This window comes from Fundulus heteroclitus, chromosome 8, assembly GCF_011125445.2.
Source record: "Fundulus heteroclitus isolate FHET01 chromosome 8, MU-UCD_Fhet_4.1, whole genome shotgun sequence".
Taxonomy (NCBI): domain Eukaryota; kingdom Metazoa; phylum Chordata; class Actinopteri; order Cyprinodontiformes; family Fundulidae; genus Fundulus; species Fundulus heteroclitus.
Genome location: NC_046368.1, coordinates 12,768,266 through 12,789,432, shown reverse-complemented (window position 1 = coordinate 12,789,432; position 21,167 = coordinate 12,768,266). Strand labels below are relative to the sequence as shown.

At 40.6% G+C, this 21,167-nt stretch overlaps 3 protein-coding genes across 3 annotated transcripts in view; 2 read left to right on the top strand and 1 right to left on the bottom strand.

Annotated features, from left to right (window-relative positions):
* The first annotated feature begins 444 nt into the window (after positions 1-444).
* LOC118564015 lies at positions 445-4,781 on the top strand. Its single transcript, XM_036140706.1, has 5 exons — positions 445-859; positions 997-1,097; positions 2,637-2,820; positions 4,260-4,490; positions 4,770-4,781. The coding sequence occupies exons 1-5, from the start codon at positions 467-469 to the stop codon at positions 4,779-4,781; spliced, it is 921 nt and encodes a 306-aa protein (XP_035996599.1). The 5' UTR covers positions 445-466.
* A 25-nt stretch (positions 4,782-4,806) lies between these two features.
* LOC118564014 lies at positions 4,807-6,508 on the bottom strand. The gene is made up of 3 exons (XM_036140705.1): positions 6,032-6,508; positions 4,960-5,837; positions 4,807-4,827 (listed from the first exon to the last, which is right to left on the bottom strand). The coding sequence occupies exons 1-3, from the start codon at positions 6,222-6,224 to the stop codon at positions 4,807-4,809; spliced, it is 1,092 nt and encodes a 363-aa protein (XP_035996598.1). The 5' UTR covers positions 6,225-6,508.
* A 9,066-nt stretch (positions 6,509-15,574) lies between these two features.
* Positions 15,575-21,167, top strand: part of plppr1 (phospholipid phosphatase related 1) — a 74,473-nt gene continuing 68,880 nt past the window's right edge. Inside the window, exon 1 of the mRNA XM_012869445.3 lies at positions 15,575-15,986. The gene's annotated coding sequence lies outside the window, so the exon portion shown is untranslated. The remainder of the gene's footprint in view (positions 15,987-21,167) is intronic.

Here is a 21,167-nt window from a genome sequence, read left to right as displayed (position 1 = left end):
CTTATCATATTTCTTTAGCATATGGAGCTTGTAATGTCCCACACTGGTGGTAAGGAGCCAAAAGAAATCCCCATAATCCTTTGTGTGACATGACGTATAAGCAGAGCCCACCTCACACGAAACTGTGCGGAGAGAAGAGAACATAATGGGTGGAGAGAAGCGATGCTAGGTCAATCTGTAACGCTAGTACAGTTTACAGTGACATTACTGCTTCACGTGATCTGTGTGTGACACGTGCAAATGTTTTTGCCTTCATATGTTTTGGTTTGGGGGCTGCACAGTGGCGCAGTGGGTAGCGCTGTTGCCTTGCAGCAAGAAGGTCCTGGGTTCAAGTACACCCTGGGTCTTTCTGCATGGAGTTTGCATGTTCTCCCTGTGCATGCATGGGTTCTCTCCGGGTACTCCGGCTTCCTCCCACAGACCAAAAACATGACTGTTAGGTTAATTGCTGGGTTTCAGTCACGTGATGATTATGACGCGGCCAGGGGGCGCGATTTCAGATGGAGGGCAGGAAGTCTATGAAGCCAGCGTAAACATGGAGGACACCGTTACTGAGAGCCCGTATTGTATGGAGTTAGAGCCTATATCAAGACATAGATACAAGGAGTTAATTAATAGATATGTTGGACGTGACCCGTACCTCATGAAGATGTGTGAATTTTCGGTGGACCTTAAAGATTTGCCGACAGTGGAGGCCGTTGATATAACAAACTATCTGGTCCTTCAGACATCGTTCTACACTAAACAGCAAATGAAGGCCTATAAAAGTATGGAGGCATATAACTTCTTTGTCTGCGGGTGGGTCCACAACCTCGGCACCAAACGTCTCCACGACGATAATACTTTAGTCTTCGCCAGGGTGAGTGTTTCTTCTTATATTGTTTTATGTGTTAAAAGATGCTAGCGTTAGCGGTAGCGGCTATAATGAACGATCATCAACGGTCATGCAACACATCTTAACAACAACGTTAGCCTGACAGTTGTTTATGTTTCAAGGTAAACCACTCTCAGCGTTCAAGCAAAACACCTCTGAAGACGTGGATTATTGCGAAGAAGGATGGAGAAGTCATTGCAGCTCATTGCAATTGCATGGCAGGGTGAGTAAGGCTGGGATGTTTACCACGAGATCTCTCTCTCTCTCACACACACACATGTAGCACTACTACTAGCATACTGACAGTGTACTTCAGAACCAGGGAGAGCTGTAACGTTAAGGGATAAACATGTTTATTCATCATTTAAGGGGCTACTCCATATTAGTATAAGTGTGCTGTATTACACATCATCAAAAATGTGCTGATATAGATTGCACTTTGCTCCTTGTGTAGATTGCAATTTGGGTTTTAAAAAAATGTCATATTGTATTCTATTCACAGATTATCAGAATCATGTTCTCATGTAGGAGCAGTGCTTTTTTCCATTGAAGCTGGGGTAAAAATGCGAGATGCAGCTTCCTGCACAACAGAGCAGTGCAAGTGGCTGATGCCATCACATGTAAAAAAGGTAGGGTGATAATTTACCTGTTGGGCAAAGAGGAGCTAAGACAGCAAAGACCCACATAAACACAGTTTGGCATCTCAATCCTGTGATGATAGCCCTACCTGTTTTCTTCACAGCCATCAGATAAACGGCAGATTTATACTGCATATAGATATGTTATAAAATATAATGATCTTATTTGTATTAACTTATTTTCAGATTCCTGCTGCTCCAGTAGCTCAGATTGACTTCTCCTCAGCAAAATCCAAAAAAAAAAAGCTTGACAGCTCCATTGACGGCAGGAGAACTATAAACAAGGTTGGGAAATCACTTCCAGTTCCATGCCCAAGAGTGAAGAGAGGGTCAGAGACATATGCTATTTTTTTTTTGCAAAATTAAGCAAAAACTGCCCAAGGAGTGCAGCATTGATGGCTAGGGAGCCTTACCACAAATATTTCATTCCCGTATCTAGCATGCTTCCTAAAACTCTTCTTGAATACAGAACACCAGACACACTGCAGTTACCCCCCAAAGAGCTTGGAGAGCTATGCCAGGATTTCAAGATAGAAGAGCTCACCCTGTCCCAGGTCCAGGCTGTAGAGAGGTCAACTCGGAGTCAGAGCGCAGGCAGGACTTGGTTTAGACAAAGAGCTGGGCGCATAACTGCCTCTAAGCTTAAACAAGTGCTAAGGACCAACCCCCAGCAACCATCAACGAGTTTGATCAAGGCCATATGCTACCCAGAAGCATATAGGTTCACCAGAGCAGCTACAAGGTATTTAGGGTTTGAATTAGGGTAAGGCAGAGGTAAGATCTGGGGTATGAGGCTGTCTACATTAAGAATTGTAACTAAAAAAGTGTTCTATGAAGTGGGAGGAGAGTCCATACCACAACTATAAAGCTGTGGTCCTTACTCTGCCATCTACTGTAGACCTTTTTTTCATTAGAACAAATGTTTACTGTTTTCATAGTTCATTTGTGGTATGGACAGCTCTGAAGAGTCAACATACGTTATAGGGTTATAAGGTTAGGGTTATGCAGGAGTAGAACTAAGTATAGGGTTTAGGGTAATGGCATTGAAATCACTGAACTGGCTCTACACATCCAATACTAAGTAATAATTTCCTTTTCATGTTTTGCATGTGTACTGTTTACAGTTATGGATGCAAACATGAGGCACAAGCCAGAGGAGCATATGAGAAGCTGATGGGTCGGGAGCATGCAGGCTTCTCCTGTATGGACAGTGGTCTCTGGCTGAACCCCAAGTGGCCATACATGGGATCCTCTCCTGATGGGATTGTCGCTTGTGACTGTCACGGAACTGGCATCTGCGAAATGAAGGTGATAATACAGTCTATGTTGTAGTAAAGTCCCTAAATCTTTGAGTCTAAAGTCCAGGGGTCCGTTCTTCGTACGTCGCTAACTCAGTTAGCTGGATTTGATTGTTGACGATTTGGCATGATCTTGGATCGTTTGGTTCTTCAAAAGACATCCTGCACTTGTTGTCATAGCAACATGTGTGCAAGCTTAAGCCTGCTCGCTAACAGGCTTATTTCATGTAAACAGGATTAGATCACGCCTGTATAAACGGAAGAGATAGGGAAGTCTGTGCAGCCATGTCGTCCGTTTTTACGACGGCAACCTGTTACAGAAGGTGCAAGAATAATTTGCAGAGTTTTATAAATTAATCGTGTATTCAATTGCGTAATAGACAGGATCCTTTAGCGCAGCGCGACAGTGTAATTGTAGAGAGATTTTTCTTGGTGGCTGTTATAAACAGACATACATCATTTAACATTGGCTTTTAAAGAGGAAAAAGTGGTGTTGGAGCCATAAATATAAAATATTTAAGTTATTTGTATGATAGTTTGCTTTTTATTTTTATCATATTCAGTAAGAATAAACTTTATTGTGAAGTTTGAAAGGCTTGCTTCCTGTCGAGCCGTATATTGTATTAGAAAAAACTATGGATGGATTATCTAGACACGGAGCAATACAGTTTTACCGTGTAAACTGTGGATGACTTGGAAAAGGAAAAACTTCATTTTTTATAGAGTTTGCACACGTCCTTTACTTCCCGTGTCTAAGGAATGACACTGAAATTTGGATCTCCTGACGTAACAAGTGCCTTATTAAATTAAAGTATAATAATTAAAGGCTACCATTTTGTAGAATATTCTTGTATTTCACTTATACTTGTTCCCATGTTCTAGTGGGTCCCATGGAGGCTCTGACATAAAAGAACAAAGTAAATATGAGATTATTAAAATGCAAAAATTCATACTGTAGAAAGTGATAGAAACATTCACTATGGACAGTATTTATGCATTTAATTTGTCTGCTGCTTTTTGCCATCCCTCTCTCCTGGTTTTAACATATTTTGAGGTGTTTTAATTAATGACTCAAATTCAGCATAACCTTCCCAGCTCGTGTTCTGCTTGGGAGAAAAACTGTGGGAGTTCTTTGGCCATGCTGAACAGCCAATAGCAGCGCTGCTGATCATTGTTTCTACTATCGATACATTTCCCCTTTTAAACAAACGCATGAACACGCAGTTATCTCTGATAACTCAATCCAGCCATACTAATCATAAACAACAGGTGTGTTCGAAGAACCCAATTAGCCGGATCATGATTTGCCGGATGAAGTCATCTTGGATGTCTCATTTGATCTTGGATATTTTAAGCAACTTACGAAGAACGGACCCCTGAACTGAGCAAAAAAGCCGAAAATATATTTTCTAATCTATTGTTCACATGTCCTTCTCACTGTGATTTTAGTGTCCATACTCTTACCAAGATGAAGCCAATCTACGTTTGTGTGCTGGGAGAAAGGGCTTCTGCCTTATCAACGATGGGGATCATGTCATGCTGGACCGGAGTCATGATTACTACTTCCAAGTTCAGGCACAGCTTCACATTGTAGATGCAGAGTACTGTGACTTTGTTGTGTGGAACCGCAATGACATTTTTGTGGAAAGGATTTTGCCTGAATTTGAACTTTGGGATGATGTGATTCCTAAAGTTGAGTATTTTTTTAGAAAAAGTGTACTTCCAGAAATACTGGGACAGCAAGTTACAAACGTACATGTGTAATGTGATGAAAGAATGTTTACTGTAAAAATTAAATGCCATTGATAAGATGAATAACACATGGTGGTTTATTTACAAGATTGGGTTTGTCAGCAATTGCCTTTAGACCCCTCTTAAAAGACCTAAAACTATCATTACATTTCAAAACATATTTAAATTACATTACATATTTACAGATTGATGTGTGTCAGGGCTCAGGTACTGGACTGACTGATTATCCTTACCCCCCTCCTCCTTACTCCAATGGGACGACAGACTGAGAAAGATTAGACAAGACACAGCAAATAACCCCAATCTTGTCAATCAATGCTAGTGCCTCACCTGGTTTTGTTGCCATGTGCTCTATGGGCATAGCCCTGCTTTGCAGAATCTGATATTTTCTTCTGACTAAACCGATGATTCTATCAACATGAATACGCAAATTAGCTATTTTTCTAGTTTCTGCCACCTCATACGCTGACAGCTGTTTTCTCCCCTTGGTAAATGCAGGTATCTGTAGTGAAGCACAGTAAAATCCCACACTGTCGCCAATATTGAACCCACGGTCTGCTAGAACAATATCTCCAGGTAACAGGTTATTTAGGAGGCCACTCTCTATTGTGATCTGTTTATCACTGACTCTCCCTCCCCAGGCACAAGATATGTAAGTGACATAGCCTTGGGGTGCAACACCAATCAGAAATTTTACAGTATGGTGATGCTTATAGTTTGACCATGTTTGTGCATGGGCTAGTAAATTAGAGGGCTTCTCAATAAAAACTTCAAAACAGTCAATTATAACAGCAACTTTACATCCAAATGCCTGTCTGAATCCCATTGGGATTGTAGCTTGAAGTACATGTCGCTCTGGCCACTCAATTTGAAATTCTAACCTTTCATGAAGTATGTAAATTATTTTATGCCAAACTCTAGAGGCGGTGGGCAGAGATATCTTAAACCTGAAAGCTAAATCTTTCAGTTGGAGATTTAGTCTCAGCCTCAGTAAAACTAAAATTAACTGTTCAAATTTTGACAGCACAGACATAGGACCAGAGGGAATGTAGGGTTCACACAGCTCAAAAATCTGCATTAAAACTAAGAAGTTGGGGAGGCCTGTGTAGAACTTTGTCTTGTCTTCATTTTTTTCAAAGGACTCCTGGTTGAACTGTGTGTCCAGTGCTTTGGTTCGAAGATCTCCCAGCTCTGTTGTGATCTGTCCCAGAACATCCTCCATCTTCTCAATGTCATCCATTGTTAGCTCAGTCTGGCATCCGGCATCTGCATAGGCTGCAATATAGCAGTGGGGAGCATGATTAGTTAATTCATAAAAATGTATTATGTGAATTGCTGTGAAGTTATCTTTTTGACCTTTTTACAAGCATGCAAGTTCTCTGGCCCAATTATACAGGTTGATTTTCTGACAATCACATTTGTAACATTTAATAATAATGCTGTTTACACATCCTAGTACAATAATTTACCTAGATCATTTAATGTCCCATTGTCCCCACTGCTGCCTTCTGATTGTGGGTTGTCAGCTGGCTGCTTCGGTTCAGAGCAGTCGCCTGTCTGCGTTAGATCGGAGCTCATACCCGGGCTCTCAGCTGTCTTTTGGAGATCCAACATAGCCTCTGCACATTCTGACCGGCTTTGTTGATCTTCTTTGAGCTTCATCCTCTTCTCTCGTTGAAGAGAGGCTTCCGATTTGGGCTTAGTTTTTTGGTAACCGAGGTTTACCGTCGGAGCCCAGTCTACCGACTCAACGTCACCCAAAGCGCTAGGACAGCCTAAACAGTCCCAATGAAGTTAATCATTACTAAGTAAATGAGCATTTAACGACAACCTTATGCTATATAAACACAACCACAAAAACAAGTTAGCTAGCTAACATAACGTTATAGCTTACCTCCGACGAAGTGGTCGCTGCAGACACAGGCGTTGGCAGACTCTGCTCCTCCAGACCGCAGACGTAAGTTTAATATCCATTTTTTACGGCGTGGTTCTGTGAGCTTTTTACAGTTTTCACCTTTATGGACAACAATCTTTGGTACTCTGTAAAAGCTCTTTTCCTTTTCTCGGTTCGAACGATTGGAGCAGCCGTAAACTACACAAAACATAGGCATTATTTCAGACGGCCGATCCTCAGCTAATTCACTTCCTGCCCTCCATCTGAATTTCGCGGTATCGCGCAGCAGCACTGTGACGTCACGTGAAACCAAGCTATTGGCTTCTCCAAATTGTCCTTAGGTGTGAGTGTGTGTGTGAATGGTTGTTTGTCCTGTTTGTCTCTCTGTGTTGCCCTGCGACAGACTGGCGACCTGTCCAGGGTGTACCCCGCCTCTCGCCCAGTGAACGCTGGAGATAGGCACCAGCAACCCCCCCGACCCCATGAGGGATAAAGCGGTTTGGAAAATGGATGGATGTTTTGGTTTGTGAAATGGAAAGCCTCAGCTGTTCGCTTCATTTGTCTAACATGCGTTTCTTTGTAGTTCTGTTTAGGAAGGCTGGAGGCCCGGATTTGACCAGTATCATCCATGGCCATTTCCTTTCCTACCCACGTTACAGCTCTTACTGATAACCTCATGAAAGGTCAAGGAACAGGAGCTATAATTAGAACATTTCAGATGAAGCTAACATCTGATCTGAGAGCCTATACTACAATACAGACAACAGGACAGAGGAAAAGCAAGAAAGGAATACACAAAGAACAATCCTATCTGACAAGACCTTAGTAACATTAGTGAACACAGAGAAATGACACGAATATAGCAAGACCTTTCTTAAAATGATAAAGAACTCTGAAATGATCAAAGCACAAACACCCAAGGATCGTGACATCAGGCAGTTCCTCTAAGGAGTAAAGACCTGGTGGGTGACTCTCTTTGTGCACATGCCTTTAACCACACCTCAACATCCCTGGTAATAACGTGACCCTTTGTCTCTACCTAAGTAGGCCAATGATCACCACCTGGTCCTAACACGTGTGGAGAAAGCGCTGGAGAAGTAGAGCCCCTGTGCCTCCTCTCAGCCAAATGTGGTCTGCAAAGTATGCTTCTATGCTATGTCTGTATATACTTAAACTTACTCTACAAGCACTTCATGCTCCCTTGGTGATACAGTAATTGTTTTGTTGCCTGATGGCATTATGTGGTTAAGATCAAAAATATTCATATGCCTGGACGATTAACAGCCAAGAACTTTGTTTGCGATAAGAAATGAGCTTAGTTTGTGACAAAGTATAAGAGAACGTACAAGGAGTATGGAGTTATTCTTGTTCATATTTAGATTTAACAAAAATGCCCTGTCAAACATTTGGAGGGGTCGTAGGCGAGTGGTTAGAGCAGCACCCTTGCAGTCAGAGAAGGTTGCAAGTACCCGGTTCGATCCCTGGTCCCGGCACTCTGGGTCCCTGAGCAAGACCCTTAAAGGTACACTATGCAACCAAGGGTGATTTTCCAGCGAGGCTCCCCCCAGAGGGCGGAACAAAAGTGCACTGTTGTAAAAAGTGCACTGTTCTCCTGGTTTCTCCGTCAAGCCAGGCGTGGTTGTTTTGAGCTTAGCAGACATGCGAACGCAACGAAAAGTCGAGGAAACGGCAGTACAAACAATGACTAACACAGTGAAAGTATGAACATGCACACAGAGAGAGAGAAACCATTCCAATGTTACTTACAATCGCATCAGTAGAAATGCGAGGTCTGCGTCAGCCTTCTTTTTCTTTTAGCTCTCGCCATTCTGAAAAAGCTTGCCCGATCTTCACCCGTGTACGACTCCTCTCTCTGTCCAGAGCCCTTTTCCTCTTTCTTGCCTGCTCAGACATGGGCTTTTGCTGTTTTGTCGCTGGTTCCGCCATGATAACTGCACAAATATCACCACTGCGCTAGCAACGAGCATGCCTTTCACTGGGGGCGTGTAGCAGTTCTTGCCGTAAAGGAAGACCGACTCTCGCGATGCACACGAGACTTCTGAGCCTGTGGGTGCGGGCCGAGGGCTCCTGCAATTGCAAGTACGGTATTTCCCCTACAGACCACCAGGGCGGCCGAGAAAACCTTTGTTCGACCTGAAATTATTAATTTAATCATCCAAAACGGTATGGAACACATTAATTACCTGAAAAATGTTGCATAGAATGCCTTTAACCCCAGAACGCTTCCCGGGCGCCCCACATGGCAGCCCATTGCTCCCCAAGGGTGATGGGTTAAAAGCAGAAAACTAATTTCATTGTAATGTATGTTTCAATGTATTTTTCAATGACAATATAGATGATATTACTATTACTATTTTTAATGTTCTTTCTAATATTCAGTGGAAGGTTTTCTTTTTCGCATTACAGCAATCAAACACTTCTTATAATTTCTTATATGCATTTTGCTCGCTTCCGCTGATATTTTAAAGTTTTTATCTTTGTTGATAGGCTCCAGGTCCGAGGTTGGAAGGGCTTCTCACTATCGTTCTAATTTTTAGCTCCTTCCACAGATTCAGGCTCCAGACTCTGACTGCAACAATCCAGAAGGTTAATACTCGTTCCAGTTAGAAAACACATGCTGGTCAAACTAAAAACATATTTAAACCTAAATCTGGCAGAGGTAGGATTAACTCTAGGCTTAACTCTATGGAATTTTCTACAATGGCAAGTTTCTATTTATTAATAACTTGTGTTAAAACTATGGGGTTACATAAGTGTGAATGTTTATTTTTCTAGATGAAAAATAACTAGGGAAAGGATATTTTCAGACCCTTTTGTGCCATTTCCTATGAGCTTAATGAGTTCCCTTAATTTTTGAAAGGATTGCATAAGGATGAGTTGCTGAGAAGCAGCTGTTTTTATTTTTTTACCTCATGACACCATGGTACCATGAGGGTTAAAGACAACCAGTGTAAACATAACTAACGATTAAACTGTCAACATTTATCTGAAACTTACAGAGAACATATGGCATTGGACAGCAAATAAATAAAGTATACAGAGTGCCATTAAATTATTAGTAAACACTAACATCTATATGATCTCCTTTCCCACAGCGGCTAGTCCACGGGGAACTGTGAAAGAAAGCTTTCCAAAACACGCGCACACGCACACATGCACGCACGCACACATGCACGCACGCACACATGCACGCGCACACACATACACATGGAGCGAAAGACAGAGAGAGATAAATTATAACATGAAATACTCAGTTCTTTCAAAATACATTTTCCTACATCAATGTGAAATGTTTTACTTATCTCAGGAAAAAGAAGCGATTTAGCTGGACCTAAACAACACATTGTTATTCTTTTACTAATTAAACAAAAGACATAAACAACTATTGGAGGATATGATGAAGAAGAGAGGGACCTGGTTGGCTTTTAACCACTACCAAGGTGGTTCCAGGTGAGTCTGATCAGAAGGATGCAGTGCATCTGGGCACTGAGACAGACTGAAGTAACTAGGCAGAAATGTACAACGAATGCATACAGGGGGATCTGCTGAACTGTGAGCATTACTGAGCACAAGGGAAACACACAAAAGGCACAGAAATACTAAAGCACAGAACATTATTACATGCTAGGAAAATCTAAATTAGAGGAATAAGCATTGATGAACAAAACAAAGTCACAAAAAAGTCTATGGTGAGACACCTAAGGGATTTCTTAATTCTCAGCTGGTGATGGGGTGGATTCACTGGTTTGTTTTTGGGTGATTGTCATGTTGCAAGGTCCAGCCATGCTTCTGCATTAGGTATTTTACCGATGGTCTCACATTTTCCTCATGCACCCTCTGATATATAGTAGAATTCATGATGCCGATCTGGGTAGGCCCTGCTGCAAATATTAACTAGGTGAAAGGAACACTTCCACCTCCATGCTTCCTATCCTGAAAACAAAATCTGGTCTATACCAAACATTTCCTCTTTTCTAAATATTTCAACTTGAGGCTCATCTTTCCAACAAACACTTTGGTTTCTCTGTGGCAAATTTCATATTGGCCTTTTATTTTTCTTAGAATTTAAAGATCCCTCATTTCACAGTGAAATTAAACTTCTGATTGTACAGCCATGCACTGTTACAGAAAAATTATGTTGTAGATCCAGCAATGGCATTTTCTGTGCTCTTGATACTTTTCCTTGCATCTTGCCTTTATTCAGGTTGAACCTGCTTGGACAGCAAGATCAGGGTATGATGATCATTGTTTTAAATGTTCTCCACTTGTACAGTATTTTCCAGACAGTCAAATGTTGACTTCCAATCCTTTTCAAACTTGTTTAAGGTTTTTTTTGTCAGGTTACTACTGCCGTTGCTTGGATATTTCATTATTGTTAATATTGATTTTTAAAGATCAACATGTCCAAATATGCTGGTGAAAATGTCAAAGGCTTTTGTAGAGTGTCCTAATATTCATAAATGACTGTATGTATGTACTTATACACTCTTTAAAGTATTCTTTTTCTGATCTTGGTTTGCTGTGACTGAGGGCCAGGGTTTGAAGATAAAAAAAAAGGAGGGGCAGAGAAACGGGGCTCCAAGAGCCCATGGTTGGAAGAGGGTGAGTCAGAGCATGGCGTGTAATGTAGCGTGCACGATGAATCTAGATCACTGAACACACCAGTGTTTCCTGTGTAATCTCTCATAGCTGGGATGGGCAGCATGATTTTACCTCAGCATGTTTGTCCCAGTTTTGGCAGCAGTGCATTTACGGCGCTGATGCTTCGAGCAGCAGGGAGCAGGATGTTGAGGAGTTCAGGCCGTCCTTTGACACAAGTATGCACTGTAAATGAGGTGGAGAGATTAGAATTTTATTTAATGCTTTTATTGTGTGTGTTTGGTGTCGGAATGTAAGTTCAGGAAAACCTGTTGTGTACAACTTTGTTTGGTAAGAACAGTTTTCTCTTCTTTTGCATCTGGGAATATTTCCATACAACCAAATTGACCTTCTTTGTAAAGTAGGGAAATATGCCAGCCTCTATGCTCTATGCATCACAAGAAAACTTTTGTCACCCTGGGACAAGATGGTTTTGAATCTGTTTGATTCCATTCAATTCAATTTTATTTGTATAGCGCCAATTGACAACACACGTCATCTCAAGGCACTTTACAAAATCAAATTTAATCAAATCATACAGACAGATTGGTCAAAATGTTTCCTATCTAATGAAACCCAGTAGATTGCATCAAGTCTTGACAAGCAGCATTCACTCCTCCTGAAAGAGCATAGAGCCACCGTGGACATTCGTCTGCATTGTCGATGGCTTTGAAGCAATCCCTCATACTGAGTATGCATGAAGCGACAGTGGAGAGAAAAAACTCCCCTTTAACTGGAAGGAAAACCTCCAGCAGGACCAGCCTCAGTATGAACGGTCATCTGCCTTGACCGACTGGGGGTTAGAGAAACAAAAAGCACAGAAGCACACACTGATCCAGGAATCCTTTCTATGTTATAGGGAAATGACAGATGATCTGCCCCCCTGTACGTTGTCAAAGCTAATGTCCTCCAGCAGCTTAAGCCTATAGCAGCATAACTACAGAGATAGCTCAGGATAAACTAAGCCACTCTAACAATAAGCTTTATTTCAAAGAAATGGTTTAAGCCTAGTCTTAAAAGTAGACAGGGTGTCTGCCTCACGGACAAAAACTGGGAGTTGGTTCCACAGGAGAGGAGCCTGATAGCTAAAGGATCTGCCTCCCATTCTACTTTTAGAGACTCTAGGAACCACCAGCAGACCTGCAGTCTGAGAGCGAAGTGCTCTGTTAGGAACATACGGGGTAATCAGAGCTCTGATATATGATGGAGCTTGATTATTAAGGGCTTTATATGTGAGAAGAAGAATTTTAAATGCTATTCTTGATTTAACAGGAAGCTAATAAAGGAAAGCTAAAATTGGTGAAATATGATCCCTCTTGTTGATTTTCAGCAGAACTCTTGCAGCAGCATTTTGGATCAAAAAGAATTACAATAGTCCAGCCTTGAAGTAACAAATGCATGGACTAGTTTTTCAGTGTAACTCCTGTGTGAACAAGAGAAGATTGTCAGTTTCATATAAATGCTTATCCATTCATTTACTCTGCTTACACAGGACACTCAGCACAGGGACTAGAAGAGCATGTTTCTGTTTAGCTATCTAAGTTCAGCAAAAGTACAGCTGTTTTATTTATAGGTTGCTTGCCTCCCTAAGAAATTGGAATAACCCACGGCTTCTAAAATGCTTGGTGAGCAGTGTCTGTTGAGGCTGCAGGTGGACTTGACTCAAACGCTTTTTATGGTGGACCTAAAAAAAAAACAGCCAGAAGGTTGACAGTCTAGAAATTAAAAAAACTTTCATTTGCATTGAGGAATCTAGGTGCCACAGTACAACGTTTAAATAAGTCATTGGAATAAATATTTATGTTTGTACTGCAACGGTATGAAATAAATTGTGCATAAATGCAATGTGTGTGACGTCACAATTGCAAAAGACAGCTTTGAAGCTATAATTGGTGGAACATCTCTACTGCCAACATGCCTGATATGCATATGAAGCGTATTGAGTAGATTTTAGACCCTCCTGATGCCCACACTTTATGCATAATATTCAGAGGCCATTGTGTTAAAGGTTCCAAAGAGAAGTGGGGACTTTGTGATGAAGGTAAAGAAAGAAAAGAATCAAGGAAATGTGTGTTAATCATAAAGCATATTATGTCAATATTCGGCAACTGTATTCCAGTGAGCCTACATGTTTTTCTAATGTCCAACAGCCTGATACCTTTATATGTTTCACTTATATCTTGATTATTAAAATATTTGTAATATTCTAAACAAAATCAAAGAAATGTTAGGGGACTAAAGTAAAAATTATACCAATTATTGCTTTCCTTTTACTTAGGCAATAACATTTAACTTTTTTTTCTTCCATTATTCACAAAATATTATATGTAGCTGATATTGTTTATATATAATCATATAAATCATGTCCTTTGTTGGGCTGAATGAATGAATGAATATGAATGCATGAAGCAATAGTTTTATTTCAGGCAATCCAGTGAAATTAATAAATACAAACATTATGTATAAATGATAACTGATATAAGCTAGATATATATAGATATATATAGATATAGAAAGATATATATAATAATAGATATAATAGTATATATTATAAATATATATGAGATATCAAACAGTATATATATATATATATATATATATATATATATATATATATATATATGTATGTATGTGTGTGTGTGTGTGTGTGATTTTGTGATAATGTCTGAAAAGGGTATCAAAAAGTGACACTTTAATCATACCCTTTCTCTTTCTTATAGTTATGAGCACCAACAATCTTCCTATTTCCTACTTTTACTTATGATTCCATACTACTCAAAGTCTGTTAAGTTAGCATATAAATCAATACACTGCACATTATAAACACATAGCTCATAGCCCACACAACCACAACCATTGCAGATGTCTACACCCATGTGCAGTGGCTAAAAGTACCCTTTGGTGTTCACTGCCCTTCTTCCCTCTCATGTCTTTTTAAGACCAGTTTGAGCATTTTCCTAAATAGTTTCATGCTTGGAAATTGCTTTAATTCAACGCTGAGTTTGTTCCAGACCTTCACACCACTTATTGAAATATTGAAATGCACATTCTATTCATGTTTGTCCGAGCTGCATGGGGACCCTGTTGTTATCACTGTCGCTTTGCAGCAGGAAGGTCCAGGGGTCGACCACCGGTCTGGGATCATGGTCCACTGAGTTCACATGTTCTCCCAGAGCATGATGGGGTTCTCTCTGGGTCTGATTACCGCTGTTATAAATGGCCCTTCTTGGTCAGGCATCGTCTGACTGTGGCTCAGTTGAGTAGTTGTCTTGCAATTTGAAGATTGGTGGTTTGATTCCAGCTTCCCCATGTCGATGTGCCCCTGGGCAAGGCACTTAACCCCAAGTTGCCGACCCATCTGCGAATTGATGTGTGAAGTAAGTTTGACCGAGTGAATGTGGCTATAGTGTGAATTGCTTTAGGTGGTCAGCATGACTGGAAAAGTGCTATACAAGTTCAGTCCGTTTACCATACATGGTGAATCTTTTATTTATTTTTTTGCCACTGTGTGTGAAATTATTTTGTAAATATTTATTTATTTATTTATTTATTTATTTATTTTATTTTTAAATAGCTTTATTATGATTCCTGCAAGGAGAATTTCAAATTATATGGACATGACAATGGGAGAGTAAAGGAAGAACAAAAAGTGAAAGAGAAAGAAAAGAAAAAAAAAGAGTAGAGGTGAAAGAAAGAGGAGATAAAAGGGAGAGAATGATAAAACCTTCTCCGTCTGCTCCGTCACCTGGAAAGAGAGATGCAAAAAGAACAGCACAACCAACAGACATAAAGCAACAGATACAATCGAATAACACCTAGATGCCATTGCTAAATCATATATATTATTATGTAAGCTGACATGTGTAATGTGATACTTGAAAAAAGAAAGTGAGAGAACATAAATAAATAAATAAATTATAAGATTACTGTATATAAGTGAACACTTAATACCTGGGACCCAGCACCTGTGGGAGATGTGAGAGTACACTAGTTTAGGTGAAAATTATCCAGAAATAGCTTGATAGTGATTGTGGAGAACCGAAGACCCACCTTCCCCTATTTTGTAAATATTTAACTGGAACCAGAATTTAATTAGACACTCTACTTTAGTTCCTAAATATGGGACGGTTCCTTATTTTTAAGGGACAATTTCAACCCTGTATGGTGGCACGTCCGGGGCGTGCCCTGCCTCTTAATGGTCATAGGCAGGCAAACAGAAAAAAGGTGAAGAGCATCTTCTGTGTTATATGAACGTGGTTTAATGAAAATTAATTACAAAAAAAGCAATAAATTTGGACCATGGATCTTTCAAACCCAATCAGCAACAGAGGCAGCCACTCCTCAGCCAACCATCCACCTGTGAAGCCCTGACGCTCCATGCATAGTAAACGGGGGGGGGGGGGGGCTCTTAAAGAGACACCCACTCTTAATCACGGATAAAGAAGCGCTGAGGGCTTCCTTCGAGTGGATAGGAGGAGCAGGGGGGGTCTAGAGGGCAGGCTGCCGGGGAATATATACGGGGCTCGACAGCCTGCTTGCTTGTAACACAAGGTCCCTTTACAGAATTATCCACGCTCCGCTGGAGCCGCCTCTCCCCGCCCCCTTCCGTCCCTCCGACAACACGCAGCCTCCGTCCTCATGGGCTCACACGCTGCGTGATCCTCATCACAAACCGACGGAGCGGCGGCTTGGCCGAGCCTCATGGAGTAGTGGGACTAGTAGTAGTAGTAGGAGGAGGTGGGCTGCTCCCGGTCGCCTTTTGTTGCTTTTTTTTTATTATTTCTTTTTTACTAAATCACCCCCACCTTCTTCTTTTATGGAGTCGCCTTTTTTGCCTGCACCCTCCTGGAATATCGCTGCGTCTCATCGCGGTAAGTGTCTGTGCTGCAGATGCCGAGGGGAGGCGGAGGAGGACGGGGAAGGGGGGGTGTGTGTGTGGAAGAAACGGGACTGTGGAGCTATTGTCTGTCGCTGAGCCAAGTTCACATTTCCAATCAAGACGCCGCGCCGGGGGTCGGGTTTAGTTAGAGCCGTCCGCGTTTGTTAACGCCGCCCGGCGGGTTTGTGTGTTGGGAAGGCGTTAACGTTGTTTTATAGTGGGCCAGAATGTGGGTAATTGACAGGCACCTGTCTCTCTACCAGCAACAGTGGCCACCTTATTTTAAAGCATCATCGGGGGGGGGAAATCCTCCAGCTCTTTGTGCGCCTCTCGGCCAACAACTGCAACTTGAGATTTTTATTTTTAATTTTTTTTAAATGTATATGTGTTCGTTTTGGTGCTAATGTGTCGCCTCCGTTGCCGAGCAAAATGTGTTTTCAGCCCAACAGGAGGAAAAAAATGTGGCCCTTTTCCCCGCCCCCCCTCTACCAGCACCAGAGCCTGGCCATGGCTCCTCCAGCAGCACCCGTAGCCGTGCAGAGACGCCGCTGATCCCCCCCCCCTCCCTCAGATTGCTCAGAAACGGAATCCCCAACCCTGTTAGGGGGTCTTTACCATCGTTTCAGGGCTACCTCGAAATTAAATCAGTATTGCATGTGTCACCATCCTGTTATCATGGCCTTGCCTTTCATTATGTTTTCACTGCGGTGCTGCATCTTTTTTTTCTTCTTTTTTTTTTTTTTACTGTAATGGCTTGTACAAGAGAAGGAAGGGAGCCTGCAGACCAATTTCCTTTTTGTAAAGAGTAAATGAGCATTTGAGACGTTTGCAGTGCATTGAATACGGCATTTCAAGCCATAAAAAAAATAAATAAATCTTATTACGAGGAACAAACACCTGCATTCCCAGCTACGTTCTGCTAATGCAAAGTAAAGAGGTATCTGCAGTTATTATTCCAGGAGCCATTGCTACTCATGTCGAGTCACCTGCAGACAAAGTCCTGTCTGCCCCTTTCACCCCCCTGCTCTTAACCAACTGTGTTGCCTGTACATTTGCACCGTGCCCCCTCCCTGCCTCGCTTGGCTGAGCGTTGAAGACGAGAGGAAAGCGTCACCCTCCCAGAGAGGCGGCATATTTCCAACTTCAGTCCTAAACGTGCATCTCGCTGTGTGCATTTGCTTTGCGTTATCTACGGGCGTGTCTCAAGCCCGTGTCTGTGGCGTGGGCCAAAAGCCTACGAGTCACGTTGTTTAGCAAGCCAGATGGCAGGTGGGTCGACCATCAGGTGAGACTTCTCCTTTCCTACTGTGGGTAGGATCTGCTGGATGCTGGATTGCAGCCAGACGCCGCACAAGTGTGCACCTGAGCGTGTCCGGACGTTGTTGCTCGCATGTTTTTGGTGAGTGGACGCTCGCTTCTCAAATCGACGCATATGTTAGCTGGCGTAGGCTGTTTTTTTTTTCCCCCCGTCTTTGCCTTTTAATGCTTAGACAGCGAGGCTGAGGTCAGAGTGACATCATTTGCCTAAGGCACGATCATCACCAGGAATGACTGTGCAGCAGAGGCATATGCAGGGTTTCTACATATTGTCGATGTATAGAAGTGTAGAATTTTGCTTTAATAATTTTCAAGGTAAGATTTAAGTATGGGGAAAAATGCTTGTTTCCAAAGTCTTACAGTGTCAGATGGCATGGATTTTAATTGATTTATTTTAAATTGACGTGTCTTTTCTTTAATGTGCCAGGTCACACATTGATTTTAACATTTTGGTTTTTCACAGACTGGGTGACTTCACAAACACTCAAGTATCAATGAGAGGCCTTTTTCCTACCTGGTTGGTTTCTAGTCAACTTTTAAATACATGTTCAACTGCGCCTGTGGATCTAAAATTGGGTCTAAAAAGCCCAAACAGAAAACCAAAGTTGCTTTGTCTAAGAATCTTTACAGTATAAAGTTCACAAAGTTCACAAGCTGTGCTTTAGATAATTCATATTTAGTTTAGTAAACTGTGTTCCTTATTTTAACGAGTCCAGCAATTATAGATTTATGACATAAAGCTTATCTGTGTTGGTTCTAATGCCACAAAAGCTGTGGCCCTGTACCACACTCTAAATATCAGGAGCCACTTTCAGAATTTTATTACTTGTGGAACCTTCAGATAATAAGACTCATCTACTAATTGATCAGGTTCTTATTTCAGTGCCAAGAAGTTTTGAAAATTAGATTTTTAAAAAGTCTGGAAATTTTTATCTGAATGTAACATTTTGTGAAAACTTTGGAAGATTGTCTTTTTATTTCTTCAGTTTTAAACGATTCATATATATATATTTTTTTTAAAGAATGACATGAAATGTCAACTCTTCTACAGCTTCACAAATTCAAGAGAATAATCAGAAATTGAACAGTTTTAATATAGAAATTTAAACCAGAAATATGGTAAAAAAGTGTCAGTCAAACAGAAATTTCTATATATATTTTTTAAAGTGCTTAAAAATCTACTGGTGTTTTTAGAATTTATGGTTCAGTTTTATATAACATACCCTATAATATCTTGCATTTCTTTGTGGATTTGACAAATGTAATGAATCTGTCTGCCTCTTAACCAGCTGAATTTAAAGGGTCTTGCTGTTTCCCTGTTTAACAGTATCACGATTAGTCCTTTATCACGACTCTGATAATATTTTTATCACTTTGCATCATTTTTAGTGGTAGGACAACAATTCCCACAGCATTCTGTGTTTTGCACCAATAAAAAAACTAATAAATGCTAGTTTAAACATATCCCTACTTATTCCATGTTAAGTATTAAAGCAGCAATGCTAAACAAAATTTTCCCTAGCTACTGAAATCACGTGTTGTATTCTATATATATATATATATATATATATATATATATATATATATATAGTAAGAGTATTTTTTTTTCTTCATTTTGTCATGTTACAGCTATGAACTGCAATGTATTTTTGTATGTTTTTTTTTTTTTTTAGATTTTAATGGTAGAGTCCAAAACAAGGTTGCACTTAATTGGAGAGGGGAAGGAAAGGGATACAAAGTTCTAAATAAGTATAACAAAGAAAACCATTCTGGCAAAATTCAAAGTGTTTAGGTATGTTCTTTAAGTTCTTCTGTTATCAGGCACAGAGTTTGGTAAAACCACACCTGACATGTTTCGACGGCAGACTTCAGTCTTCGTCGAGAAGTGTCATCAGCCTTCAGCTCCTGCGATCACAGCTACATGTGCTGAACGCTTGCACGGTCCGTGATCTTGGTGGATTGTTTTGTGTGATGTGAAAGGACAAAGCGATCAGTAACAATGGGTCAAAGGTTGTGTTTTTAATTGTGGAACTATGATGTGAAAGGGCCTTTGGAGGAAAAAGTGGTTTGAAGCTGCAAAACACTTAAGATGAAAGTTCGCTTCTGCAGGGTGAACCAATAGGCCTAAACATACAACCAGAACTATAGTTACAGTTTTTACAGCTTATTAATGCATTATCAAAATCATATTGTCCCTTTGTAGACAAAGCCCAGACCTTTTACAGAATTGAAAATCTATTGGAAGTCTTGATAATTGCTATTCAAAGATGTGGATTTTTTTTTTTTTTTATAGATTTGCAACACAGAAGATTTTAGAGCTAAAATATGCTCCACTTATCATGGTAGAGAACCCTTAGAGGGAATCCTGCAAGACAGTGGTTGGTCCACCGAGATTGGTTAAATAATTCACCACTTGTGTGAGGACGATTCCCCAGTGATGGATCACAACAGGCACTGGGATTTTAAGATGCATCCTGACCAGCTGTAACAGAACTGGTTGCCGTTGTGTACGTCTCTTGATCCATTCATCCAGCTGTCCAGTTGTGCAAAAGAAACATTAAGATGATTATTATCAAGAAGAAAGTTAGGAATAAAAAAAAATAGATAAAATCCAAAGGGAATTTATGTTGTCTTCGATTTCATATAATCTGGTTCTAGTAAGATGCACCAGGAAGTGACATTTAAACCTGTCTCTAATATCCAGCTCTTCTTTAGCCTCAGAAGGGGCTAACTATTGATTTCCATACACATGCATATAGACGCTGAATCACACCTAAAGCTTTTCCATGGCTTGACAATAGCAGGAATTTGATTACATCTAGACATGGGGGGCAGTGTGATTAGTGCAGTGGTGGTGTCTCAATTGGGTAATAGATCTGTCACAGTGATGCCCCCTGGGAATGATCGGCCGTACTGGGCGAGATAAGGCCTGCCTCTGGAGAACGAGCGACCCTGCCTTTATTTGAAAACGCTGATACAGGTGATAAATCTCACAGAGGGTGAGGTAGAATGGTTTTGCCAGACTTTGCAATGTTGACTAAATGCTGAGCATTTTAAACATCTGAACATGACTGAAGGTATATTTTGAAATCATACACTTATATATGTTTAATTTGTAGAGAATTGTGACAAAAAAAGGATGAGAACCATGGTTAATAATGCAATTCAGAGTTCAAATCTGTAAAGCAGGTGCAATGCACTCTATGGCCCTGCAGTACTGCAACGCACCAGTTCCTATAGAGGGAAAGGCTGCTTTGCAGTGTTGTCCCCCTATAAATACATTTAAAGGGTTTATGGGATAATTTTAAAAGTAAGGTTTTGGGTAGTTGTCAGCAAGCACCATGTTCTCTGCTGTGGACTGATACCAACAGGAAAAAAAGGGGATGGAACCTAACGACTAGTTAGGATAGATTTAGTTTATTTTTATTTCAATTGATATACTTTATAGAACCAATTGCCAACTAATGTAATTTCAAAGTATTTTAAACATACACATTTTTCATATGTTAAAATATATAATCAAAGAAGTTTAATCCTACAGGCTGGTACAAATTTAGTTGCATACACTCTGATTTGTCCCTGGTTGTTGAACAATACAATCAAACTTGGGTTATTTTGCTAATTGGGAAAGAGTTTTCTACGTGAAGAAGCCTACCAGATTGAGTCACTGACATTGCAGCAACGCCTACTGCTGAACAAGCATATGGTAACGGTGAAAAGTTGACTACATTGAGTTGTAAACATTGCAGAAAATCCCTCATTATTAAAGAGCATTTAGCAACAGTGGAAAGGAACAAATCCTTTTTTTCAGGAGCAAATTTTCTATTTTTTTTTATACGACATAACACTGAAGATA

Coding starts and splice junctions, on each gene's coding strand:
- LOC118564015 (XM_036140706.1), top strand. CDS start 467: ATGATTATGACGCGGCCAGGGGGCGCGATTTCAGATGGAGGGCAGGAA. Junction 860..996: donor ATACTTTAGTCTTCGCCAGG/GTGAGTGTTTCT, acceptor TTATGTTTCAAG/GTAAACCACTCTCAGCGTTC. Junction 2,821..4,259: donor CTGGCATCTGCGAAATGAAG/GTGATAATACAG, acceptor CTGTGATTTTAG/TGTCCATACTCTTACCAAGA.
- LOC118564014 (XM_036140705.1), bottom strand. CDS start 6,224: ATGAAGCTCAAAGAAGATCAACAAAGCCGGTCAGAATGTGCAGAGGCT. Junction 5,838..6,031: donor TGGGACATTAAATGATCTAG/GTAAATTATTGT, acceptor GCTATATTGCAG/CCTATGCAGATGCCGGATGC. Junction 4,828..4,959: donor TTGATAGAATCATCGGTTTA/GTCAGAAGAAAA, acceptor AATCTTTCTCAG/TCTGTCGTCCCATTGGAGTA.